At 31.9% G+C, this 11,439-nt stretch overlaps 3 protein-coding genes across 4 annotated transcripts in view; all 3 read right to left on the bottom strand.

Annotated features, from left to right (window-relative positions):
- On the bottom strand, positions 1 to 3,914 carry LOC108725891 (uncharacterized). Its single transcript, XM_018453181.1, has 4 exons — positions 3,197 to 3,914; positions 1,141 to 1,222; positions 370 to 538; positions 1 to 185 (listed from the first exon to the last, which is right to left on the bottom strand). Exons 1-4 carry the CDS (start codon positions 3,824 to 3,826, stop codon positions 65 to 67), a joined length of 1,002 nt encoding a protein of 333 aa, XP_018308683.1. The 5' UTR covers positions 3,827 to 3,914; the 3' UTR covers positions 1 to 64.
- Positions 3,826 to 4,632, bottom strand: LOC108725764 (uncharacterized). The gene is made up of 3 exons (XM_018452972.1): positions 4,416 to 4,632; positions 3,893 to 4,297; positions 3,826 to 3,837 (listed from the first exon to the last, which is right to left on the bottom strand). Exons 1-3 carry the CDS (start codon positions 4,569 to 4,571, stop codon positions 3,826 to 3,828), a joined length of 573 nt encoding a protein of 190 aa, XP_018308474.1. The 5' UTR covers positions 4,572 to 4,632.
- A 2,399-nt stretch (positions 4,633 to 7,031) lies between these two features.
- LOC108725880 (putative uncharacterized protein FLJ37770) overlaps positions 7,032 to 11,439 on the bottom strand; it is a 7,774-nt gene continuing 3,366 nt past the window's right edge. Inside the window, exons 1-4 of one of the 2 annotated variants that reach the window (XM_018453167.1) lie at positions 9,334 to 9,888; positions 8,363 to 8,441; positions 7,503 to 7,671; positions 7,032 to 7,318 (exon numbers count right to left, since the gene is read on the bottom strand). In XM_018453167.1, the coding sequence (XP_018308669.1) occupies positions 7,198 to 7,318; positions 7,503 to 7,671; positions 8,363 to 8,441; positions 9,334 to 9,777 (813 nt within the window). In that variant the 5' untranslated portion in view covers positions 9,778 to 9,888 and the 3' untranslated portion in view covers positions 7,032 to 7,197. Of the gene's footprint in view, positions 7,319 to 7,502; positions 7,672 to 8,362; positions 8,442 to 9,333; positions 9,889 to 11,439 lie in introns of those variants that run through there. The other variant, XM_018453158.1, reaches the window with a different exon arrangement.

The following is an 11,439-nucleotide window of genomic DNA, read 5'->3' as shown; positions in this document are numbered from 1 at the left end:
CATCACAATAAAAATCAATTTCCTAAAAAATATAGAGTCTGGCTTTTTCAAGAAAGCTCATCTATTACGGTTTTATTTTTGTCCTTTTCCAGGTTATTCTATCCTCATAAAATCGAATAACAATCTGAGGATACTTGGCATTGGCTTCACTGGCAGAGACCATATCAACTGCATCTGTTCCTTTCCTGCGCAAATAAAATTATCCTTATTCATCAATCAGCTTCAATCGTTTTTAAATTATTCGTACTAACTTGAATTCTTTAAAATATCACCGAGATCTGAACTTGGATTTTCCTTATTTTGTGCAGGCATCTTACCAATTTGAGGCATATGATAATATTAGTCGCGATAGTAGGACGTATTACGTACCATTGTATCAAATACATCAGTTTTCCATTGTCATCCGCTGAGCCAAGGATCTTATCTGCTTCCAATTCTCTTTCGAATCCCTGTACTCTGCTGTCATCTATCATCGTCTCATCAGCATATACATCCGTTTTAATTTCAACATCGTCATAAGAATTTATCTCAGTCTGACCTATACGACACAAAAATAATTAATGTTATTGAGAATAAAAAAGAAGACATGAGAATTAATTTGTTCTTCCTTATCACAAGGATATATAAATAAAGAGAATGAATAAATTAAGAAAGATTAAAATCAAATTCGAAACATATGATATTAAAATAATTAATATCGTTGGAAATATACTCTAAGTTTTTCTAGTGTAATTTAAGCTAGTCATAGTAAAAATGAAAGTTGATAGATGTGAGATTTGTAGTATAAATTGAGCTTAAAATAAAATTAGAAAAATTATTTCACCTAAAATTTATTATAAAGATTGATAATTAGTAAAAATAGAATTATAATTTATAGTTGATATAAAATTGTCGTCCACTACCAATCGGTTATTTATTTAGTACATTTTTAGGTCCAAATGATTAGAACAACGAATAGCTTTTCAATTTCTTATCATTTATATTCGACAAATCTCTGAACAAATCTTTGAAATCGGTTCAAGAGAAGAAAATGAATTCAACGGAAGAGAAGGAATCAGACAAAAAGAACAATACGATAGAGAAAGAACTTGGTACGTTGGCCAGAGTGAAGAGAAAATGAAAATAAAAAGAAATAATTACTTGGTGACGAAGAATCTCGATTGCACAGACTGTGGCCGGTAGTTTCCCAGCGCTCTACTGAAGTACAGCTTGCAGCATGGTACTAAGATATTAGATATATTAAAACCAAAATTATACAAAAAAATAAGGGCAATCTTATGAATCGGGAGGCGACGGAAGAGCTGTATGAGCAAGTGACAAATTTCAATATAAGACTGAATGAGAAATATTCTTCTATATATTAGATTGTTTGGAAAATTCATTTCAAATCTTTTGTGACAAAGTCATAACGCCAAATAACATCCAAATGAGTCACGAATAATTAAAAAGTGATTTTTAATAATCATTGCAACTATTTTGATGTTATTTTGATGTCATTTATAACGACTTGTGCTTTATTTGGGAATTATATCTCAGGTATACTGTACAAGAAAATTTCAGAAATTAGTGTGCAGACTTTTGACAGTCACAATCAAATTTGAAAATATTTAGAAATAAAATCCTAAAATTTTCAGATTATTTTTTTGTAAGAAAATATGGTCACCATAGCTATTTACCCAGCTTCTGCAGATAGTTTTGCAAGGTGGAGATAGATTTGTGTAGAGTATTGTACGAGTTCTTTAACATTCGCAGATTTTAGTGTAGGAGGTCCTTCAGTGATAAAACATTTCTGAAGGACCTGGTAGGCCAGATCCGCAAATGTTAGACCTCCTGAGACCGCACAAAGTGAGGGCGTCAACTTACACGTTGAAATCGCCAGCTTCGAACCTTCGATGCCACCTCTAAATTGTGTAGAGCGTGATCTTTATACAAAGGCATCTTCATACAGAGAGGATATCAGTCAAGGTCTTCAAAGTTATGCAATGCAGGATCATTTGCAAAAGTCCGTCTGGTTCTTCGTTTTTTCACTCAATTTTGCCAATACAGTTGCATTTAAGAAGGTCTGTGAGATTTCCTTGGCCTTGGCAAACTCACAAATTCGAGGAAGTTTGCTGTCAAATTAGAGTAGAATTAGAGTAGAAGAGTCCGGTCACTGTTCTAATTTAAAAATAACGTATATGTATATGCACTTACATCTGCTTTTCAATTTTTTCATATGCTCAGTCATCATCTAATTGGTTCTGCCATTTTTCATCAAGCAAATAAAAAATCTGAGGGCAACAATGACCAGACTCTTAGGACAATAGAGGAAATATTAGTCCAGGTCTACAATTTTGCTTCAAGAGGCTGCAAGCCGTAAAAAATTGACTAATTACGATCGAATTTGAAAAACAAATTGTCGACTGTGATTGATCAATTTCTTACAGCTTTATGGCATCTTGAAGCAATATTGTGGACCTACTTAGGAGCACAATATAAGTATTAAGATTTTAATCTATTAAAAACTGTATATTCCGATGTAACTGCAGGTTTTTAGTAGGTTGAAATCTTAATACTTATTCTTGTCTCTATTTCTTCCATTGTATAGCCTCTTATTTTTATGGACTCTTAATACAAAATCGTTTGGACCACCCTCGCTCACTGATTATGACAATGCGGAGCGCAAAATTTGAAACAAACTTTCCAAACAATCTAATAGAGTCACAGACGAGATATTATTAAAGACGACCGGCTTTAATAATACTTTATTGGCGTTAGAGTTTTTGGCGTGAGTCTTTTTACTTTTTCAATCAGCTCTATACAGGGTTGGATAGTAACTAGTTAACAAGTTAAAAGTTAAATATGTAATAACACACTGTTAACTTAATTTAGTTAATTTCAAAAATAACTTTTAGTTTAAAAGTAATCGAGTTACTTTTAAACTTTAATGTATTAACTTTTTTCTTTTCAAGATAAACTTTGTTTTATTTCTCTAAACGCCAATATTTTTTTCTATAAAATCTTAAACGTTAAAAGATTAGAAAATTAGAATTCGGAAAAAGATCAATAATTAGGTGCATTGAGTACTACAACCGCTCTAGTAATTTTTAAGCCGTAATATATTGGCTAATCACAGATGAATACGAGGAAAATAATCGACTATGATGATTAATGGATTTCTTACGGCTTACTATATCCATTGTGTTTCGAGACTTACCAATCCATTATCTTCAGGATGCTTGATTGATTGTTTCTTGGTAAGTGAGGCTGGCATGAAGTCTTCTTCTCGAAAAGCAAAGGGATTCTGAGGGAAAATTCCTGTATCTCTAAACGCTTTAATTGCTTCGTCAATAGATGTAGCCTTGTGATAAGCTGTGCAAAAAATCTCTCCTATTCGATAAATTGTTATCGGCTGATTGGGGTGCTGTGATATCAATCGATTACACTTTTCTGTCATGAACTTTTTCAGTGATTCAAAAAAGGCCACGTTAAGTGGTTGTAATTTGTGGCTAGCGTATGGAGGTACAGATAACAAAATGATGCCGTTCTCTTGACAGTAATCAATTGCTGGCAAACTACAGTGGGATGAATGATTGTCCAATATGAGTAACACTGATCTATCTCGAGATGCCATTGCATACGTTGTAAAGTGTTTTAACCAGGTTACAAATAGTTCTGAATTTGTGAAACCAGAATCAGATACCATACCTAAAGTATTCGGTGGTGCTCTGTTACAAAATTCTGGCTTATACCTTTTCCGAGGGAAGATTAGAGCAGGTGGAACGTAATAGCCAGCAGCATTCATACAACACACTGCAGTTACTGTCTTTATATTATTTTGAGACATTACTTTTGATACTAAACATTTACGTTTAGATGACACAATTTTTGGAAATTTATTAGAAATAGTTACTGTAGAAACAGGTATAGATATGTTACTTTCATCCACATTATAGATACAACTGGCATCAAGTTTAGGATTTTCTGCTAAAATCCTTTTTAGATTGTCATGGAATTTGTTAAATTCAACCTTCTTGAACTTAAGGACTTTTCCTGAATGCATCTTTGGCCATCGTAAAGTTAATCCATATTTTATAGAAAATTTTCTGATCCAATGATCTCCTACCATTTTTTTCTTTTTGTTAAAATTGTGGGAAATATTATTCTGTTCAGCGTATTGATACACAACTGCCATTAACTGTTTTCTTGACATTCCATGAAATGTATCATGTATGATTTTTATCCGTTCTACCAAAGCTTCCTCCTGTTCTCTTGAAAAGGTTGGTTTGAATCTGCCTAAATTTAATGGCACTGTTCCCTGAAAAGGAGATAGCATAAAGTTTCATCTAAATGTCCTAATCTAGTTGCCTAAGCCTAAGCAAAGATAATTAATAATTTAGTACAAAAACAAGCCTGTGGAAATAAAATGAACTTACTGTTTTTAATCTCTTTCGTAATGTTGCTTCATTTGCTCCCACGATTCGAGCTGCAGCTCTTATACTGCAGCCTGCAGCAATATGTTCTTTAGCCTTTGTCAGCTGCTCCCAAGTAAATAGCTTTTTATTAGTTTTTCTTTGATATCTTGGTGACATCGTGCCTAGATTGTTTAGGTCATATTACTAATAGTTGATGTTTGCTAATGAAGAGGTTTGTTTTTTTTTTGAAGACAGTTCTGAACTACTATACAAACTAACAATAGTAAACACTAATAGCGTTTTCGATTTACTGACTCAACCTGACTCCAAATCTATGATCTATTCTTTTTAAATGTATTTCTTGCATAGTTTAGTTCTCTTGCAATTAATGTAAACTTATTCTACAATAACTGTAAACGTAAGGCCTGTTCTTTTCGGCTGTACTTTTGCACTAGTTCATCTTTCTTCTTCTTCTTTCCTCCTGAAGAGAAAAGGAAGAAAGATGAACTGTTGCAAAAGTTCAGCTAAAAAGAACAGGCCTATAGTTGTAAGCAGAATTGAACAACCAAGATTATGAAAAGAATATTCAATTGTAATTAGTTAATTCTTACAAATATAATCACTTAGAACAACGTTTATGGCTATTGTAGAACAGGCATAAAAAGAACAGAACACCGACTGAATTAACTCAAAGTCGAATCAATAAATCAAAAACGCTGTTATTAGTTCGGAACCGGTTCTTTCTTTTCCCGAAATAGATTTCCGACCTGCAGAGGCAGATCAATAAAGGTCGCAGTACCATGAAAACTCGTTCAGAACTCTTTAAAATAGAATAGTTTTCACGTGCGTACTCTTAGCACATAACGTTATATTTCACATTTAATATGATCGTATAAAAACTATTACATATCAACAATTTAAAGTAAAATCGATTAACTTATCTGTGACAAATACAATAAGAAAATGGTCCAAATCACAAAAAAAAGTACCTGTTTATTTATCGCTGCAATAATCAGTGACCTTTTGTTTCAATTGTTAACTAAAATGGTATGTCGAACGTTCAATATCAGTTACAGGTTATAGCTATACTCAGCTATACCGTGATCTAATTTATTTACACCGTAAAGCTTAATGCGTACTCTTGAGAAGTAGATACGTACTCTTTAGCAGTTTTACCCACCGACCAGATACTGCTTAAAAATATCTTTTTAAAAATGATCTTTTTATTGTGTACAAAAAAAATACGTTGTCATATAAATTACTTATTTATTACTTCATATAATTTACAAATGAAATATTAAATTTGTTGCATGATTTATACATCGTAATTATTTTTTTAAATATTTCATATAACGCTTTCCCTCTGATTTTTTGTAATTTTATAAATTTATGTATTTTCATGCATAGAATATATTTCGAAAAAGAAAATCGTCGGTCAAGTTCTATTTCCTTTTTTATTTCAGTTTTTTTATGTAGGTAAGTTAGAAAATGATAATATCAATTTTTAATCTTTTGCTTATCTTTGTATATTTTCGGTTTTGATTAACAAAACATTTTAATTATTCTCTTATATAACTTAAATTACGAAGAATAGTTTGCGATTCAAAATTTATACCCTTTTTATTCTTTTTACGTGAACATAAAAAATTTGAAATTAAAGGAAGGAAACGGAGCGATGATTTTTTTTCAGAATATATATATTTACACACGAAAATACAAATTTATAAAATTACAGAAAGAAGAACATTAAATATTTACTCTTTTAATACATAATTGAGGAGCCTATTCTCCAACTCTTAAGGGGATGCTGGAGTGACCAAATTACTACGTTACAACCGTATAAAAATCTTCGAATTGATTGAATGAAATAAAAAATCCTTTTACAGGATTAAAGTAGATGCAAAATTAGGAGATGGTGCAGTGAACCTTGTACTAAAATCGAAAAAAAGTTAAAAAATTTTTTAACATTCTTTCAATTTTAATATAAAATCCTCTTAATTTTGCGTCTACTTTAATCCTTGTCAAAGGATTTTTTATTCCGTCAATTCAAAGATTTTTATACAACTGTAATATGATAATTTGGTCACTCCAGCATCCCCTTAACGACTAAAACAGTTACAGATGTCAAGAGTGACGGAATAGGTTCTTAAATTCATTTTATAAGCCATCAATTTTAACTTCATTTAATTTTAAAACAACATTATTCTTACTAATTCTGATTCTGCGATATACTATATAGTATATACGTTATATTCCCTTTCTACTCAGTATATGCGAAGCGAAAATTTAAATTATCCAATTATCAATTTAAGTTTTAAATTATTTCGTATGTTACATTTTCTTTACTAAAAAATAATTTTCTTCGAAACATTTCGATAAGCGAGTACACATTCAGGATAATCGAATAGAACTTTATGAGACTTTTTTCTACTTATTTCTGATTGCACATAAGAAAAAAAAGAAACACGGAAAAACTCTTTGTTACAGACTACAAAACATGCAACAAAAAGAATAGACATATTGCTAAATTATAAAGTCGCATTTATCAAGATTAAGAGGAATTAAATTAATGTTTAAAATAAAATAAAACAGTCATATCGAGAATATTTTTTATATAGAGCACGGTTAACATGATACTATAAATGCGTTGAAACACTTTTTTATTAGTTAATTAGTAAAATTCTTTTTTCAATGAAATGCTTTAAGGCATTTGTAATAAGACTTTTAACCGCACCCATAAATCACAATAATGGTCATTGTTCTAAAAAATGCAAAACCTAACTTTTTTAAGGAAACTCATCTATTACGGTTTTATTTTTGCTCTTTTCCAGGTTATTCTGTCCTCATAAAATCGGATAACAATCTGAGGACACTTGACATTGGCTTCACTGGCAGAGACCATGTCAACTGCATCCGTTCCTTTCCTGTGCAAACAAAATTATCCTCATTCATCAATCAGCTTCAATCGTTTTTAAATTATTCGTACTAACTTGAATTCTTTAAAATATCACTGAAATCCGAACTTGGATTTTCCTTATTTTGTGCAGGCATCTTACCAATTTGAGGCATATGATAATATTAGTCGCGATAGTAGGACGTATTACGTACCATTGTATCAAATACATCAGTTTTCCATTGTCATCCGCTGAGCCAAGGATCTTATCTGCTTCCAATTCTCTTTCGAATCCCTGTACTCTGCTGTCATCTATCATCGTCTCATCAGCATATACATCCGTTTTAATTTCAACATCCTCATAAGAATTTATCTCAGTCTGACCTATACAACACAAAAATAATTAATGTTATTGAGAATAAAAAAGAAGACATAAGAATTAATTTGTTCTTCCTTATCACAAGGATATATAAATAAAGAGAATGAATAAATTAAGAAAGATTAAAATCAAAATATTAAAATAATTAATATCGTTGGAAATATACTCTAAGTTTTTCTAGTGTAATTTAAGCTAGTCATAGTAAAAATGAAAGTTGATAGATGTGAGATTTGTAGTATAAATTGAGCTTAAAATAAAATTAGAAAAATTATTTCAACTAAAATTTATTATAATAATTGATAATTAGCAAAAATAAAATTATAATTTGTAGTTGACGCGAAATTGTCGTCCAGTACCAATCAGATATTGATTTATAATAGATTTTTAAGTCCAAATAATTAAAACAACAAATTCAATATCTAGGCTGTGTTCCAAAGTTCACTGTCAGCGCTGAAAATGTATAGTACACGTAAACTGTAGATTTTCAGCGCTGGCAGTGAATTTTGGAACACAGTCCTAGCTTTTCAATTTTTGGTCATTTATTCAAAAAATCCTTAAACAACTGCTTGAGATTGGTTCAAGAGAAAAAAATGAATTCAACAACAGAGAAGAAATGGATTGACTAGAACGATACGAGAGAAAGAACTCGTTATGTTTACCAGAGTGAAGGAAAAATGAAAGCAAAGGAATAATTACTCGGAGACGATGAAGATCCATTGCGTGGACTTGTGGTTCCCAAGCAGTCTACTGGAGATTCACAGCTTGCAGCAGGGCACTAAGAAATTAAAATCGAAATTATGTAAGTATATTAAAGTATATTAAAATCAAAATTATATAAGATTAAAAATAAGGAGGCAATCTTATGAATTAGGTGGCATATGCGAGAGGAGAGATGTACGACCAAATAGAAGGCTTAGGCTAATATTACATTTGTCGTACGACAAACTTTTCAAGCGTGTTAATTGGCTGCAGAACAAGAGATCCGAGAACATCTTTGTCCTGCAGCCAATCAACGGACTCAAAAAGCTTGTTGTATGACAAAAACGTATGTAATATTGGCCTTACTGTATGGCCCTTGTGTAACCAAATAAATATAAATTGGAATAAATTTTTTTGCATAAAAATCATTCTTTAAACTTTAAATGCTTTTTTCTCGAAACGACGTTTTCAAAGTCAGGCAGTATATCTCAAGAATTCCCATATAGCACATAATTTGCAGCAATATCGCTGCAAAATCTCTATAATATTGCTGCAACACGCAATGTTGCAGCAGTGTTGCGCAACTTTTGTGCAACTTTGTGCTGTTAATTCAATCGAGTTCAAATTTGAAGGTTTTGTAAAACATATTTCTACCGGGATTCACCGCGGTAGAAATAATAATTTAATAATTAATTTTCTTAAATAAAAACAAACTATGTGAAGTCTGTCCCAAAAGTATCGGGTCTCTGCCTACATCATGAGAAAGAGTTACTACGGAGTGACATGGACAATGCCTTCAATATAATCTCTCTTCGAAGCAATGATCTTCCAGCGGTCCATTCACTTATGTAAGTAGTGCTGGAAGTCATTTTTTGTGATGGCCAGCAGCTCCCACTTCGCATTCAGTTTTATTTCATCAATGTCGTCAAATTTCATACAAGATCTTTGTAATAAACCCTTTTATGCACCTCTTTTTGGATGGATTCCAAAACATCTTTGTTAACTTCGAATCGAAACTCCTTTTGATTTTGCTTCAGCACTTTCGAAACGGATTTTCTTGAACACACGCGAGTTACTCCAAGATCTTTAACCAAAATTCGAGAAAGGGTAGTTTTTGGAATTCCAAGGTTCTCCACCAACTGTCGCACGGTCAAACAACGATTTTCCTTGATTGCGACCCGCACACGTTCTATGTTTGCCGCCGTTCTCGACGTCGCTGGTCTGCCGACCCGACGATGACTGTCCACCGAGATACGGCCACCTCTGAACCGGTTGAACCACCATTTTACTTGTGTATCACTCATAGAGTTGTTGCCATAGATTTTGCGGATAATGTCGATTGTCGCTGAACATGAGTGGCCAAGTTTTTGGCAAGATTTAATAAAAACTTTCTGATCCATTAGCTCAGTCATTGTAAAATGCGACGGTCGGACCAGGTCGGAGTAATTTTCGACACCCACAACGGCTAACTGTTGCCGACTGAACAACTATTTGGTGATTGGTCGTGACGTTTAGTGGGGATCTTTGGGATACTTCTCAATGCTTCTCAAGATCCACACCCTAAATACTGACCGTACTCCACAAGAGAAAGAGAGGGGGCGGGGAGGGGAGGGAAGGGAAGGTAGGAGGAAGGAGGGATGATGGGAGGGAGGAAGGGAGGGGAGAGGAAATGGCAAGAACAAAGATATATACTCAGAAGTCGAGTACTTTTGGGACAGACTTCGTAGGCTGTGTTCCAAATTTACTGCCAGCACAGAAAATGCTACAGTTTACGTTACGTGCACTATATATTTTCAGTACTGCAGTCAATTTTGGAACACAGCCATAAATAATGGAAGCTTTCCAACAAGAGAGTGATATGATGAATCGTTGCATCCTTGTTGTTCGCCAATGTTAAACAGGGATGAGGTGATCGCTGTGTCGCACAGTGTCGCTTGTTGGAAAGCTCCCAATGTATATTAAATAAGCCAGGAAATTTTAAAAAAAATCAAGAAATTTCTTAAGAAAAAAATGTAATACATCTGCATCCAATTTTTGGCTGAATTTATAGGGTTGCTTACTTAAAGAACAATGTAGTTATTAGAATAACAAATATAAGACTGCAAGAGAAATCTTCCACATATTAGGTTGTTTGGAAAATTCGTTTCAAATCTTTTATGTAAATTAAGGACGCAATATTTTATCAGATATTTATACAGTGATGATCATACCCCTTCAAATGCCGCACTAATGAGTATAAATGTTTACGGAAACAACCGATAAAATATCACAATAACGCCAAACTAACGTCAAAATTAGTCGTGAATAATGTAATTGAAAAGTGACTTTTAATAACCAAATTATGCAGTTATTTTGATGCAGGGTTGAGTAGTGCTAAGTTAAAAAGATAAAGTTAAGTAAAAGTTAATTAATTTTAACTTAACTTAGTTATATTTTAGACTTTTAACTTTTTAACTTAATTTAGTTACATTTTATCAGTAACTATTAACTTTTAATTTGATTTTTTTGAAGTCAATCCTCAGACACAATGCGAGAGGATGAGTTTATAATTTAGTAATTTTATATTGAATAATCGTTACTTGTGAACAAAAATAACCAGATTCTTTAATAAATATGATGTGAAAAAGAAAAAATACGAAAAATTATGTAAAATGGTCGAACTTTTCCTTTTTCTTTTTTTTTATTGTTCGTTCGGACCAAATTTAACTTTTAACTTTCCAATTACTTTTTTTTATTAATTTAACTTTTAATTAAATTAATTTCATTATGGATTAACTTGTATTTTAATTAAGTTAAACTTTCAAAGCTATTAACTTTAACTTAACTTAGTTAAAAAAAAAAGTTAACTTACCCAACCCTATTTTGATGTCATTGTGATATTATTTATAACGACTTACTTAGGAATTATCTCAAGCAGGGTTGGGTAGTGCTAAATTAAAAAGATAACAGTTAAGTTAAAAAGTTAAAAAGATAATTAATTTTAACTTAACTTAGTTACATTTTAGACTCTTAACTTTTTAACTTAATTTAGTTACATTTTATTGGTAACTATTAACTTTTAATTTGATTTTTTT

The sequence above is a fragment of the Mycetomoellerius zeteki genome, unplaced genomic scaffold (genome assembly GCF_001594055.1).
Source record: "Mycetomoellerius zeteki isolate Tzet28-1 unplaced genomic scaffold, Tzet1.0 scaffold110, whole genome shotgun sequence".
NCBI classification, from domain to species: Eukaryota; Metazoa; Arthropoda; class Insecta; order Hymenoptera; family Formicidae; genus Mycetomoellerius; species Mycetomoellerius zeteki.
This window is presented reverse-complemented; position numbering and strand designations above follow the sequence as displayed.

Coding starts and splice junctions, on each gene's coding strand:
- LOC108725764 (XM_018452972.1), bottom strand. CDS start 4,571: ATGTCACCAAGATATCAAAGAAAAACTAATAAAAAGCTATTTACTTGG. Junction 4,298..4,415: donor TACGAAAGAGATTAAAAACA/GTAAGTTCATTT, acceptor TCTCCTTTTCAG/GGAACAGTGCCATTAAATTT.
- LOC108725891 (XM_018453181.1), bottom strand. CDS start 3,826: ATGTCTCAAAATAATATAAAGACAGTAACTGCAGTGTGTTGTATGAAT. Junction 539..1,140: donor TCGAGATTCTTCGTCACCAA/GTAATTATTTCT, acceptor TGTGTCGTATAG/GTCAGACTGAGATAAATTCT. Junction 186..369: donor CTGATGTATTTGATACAATG/GTACGTAATACG, acceptor TTATTTGCGCAG/GAAAGGAACAGATGCAGTTG.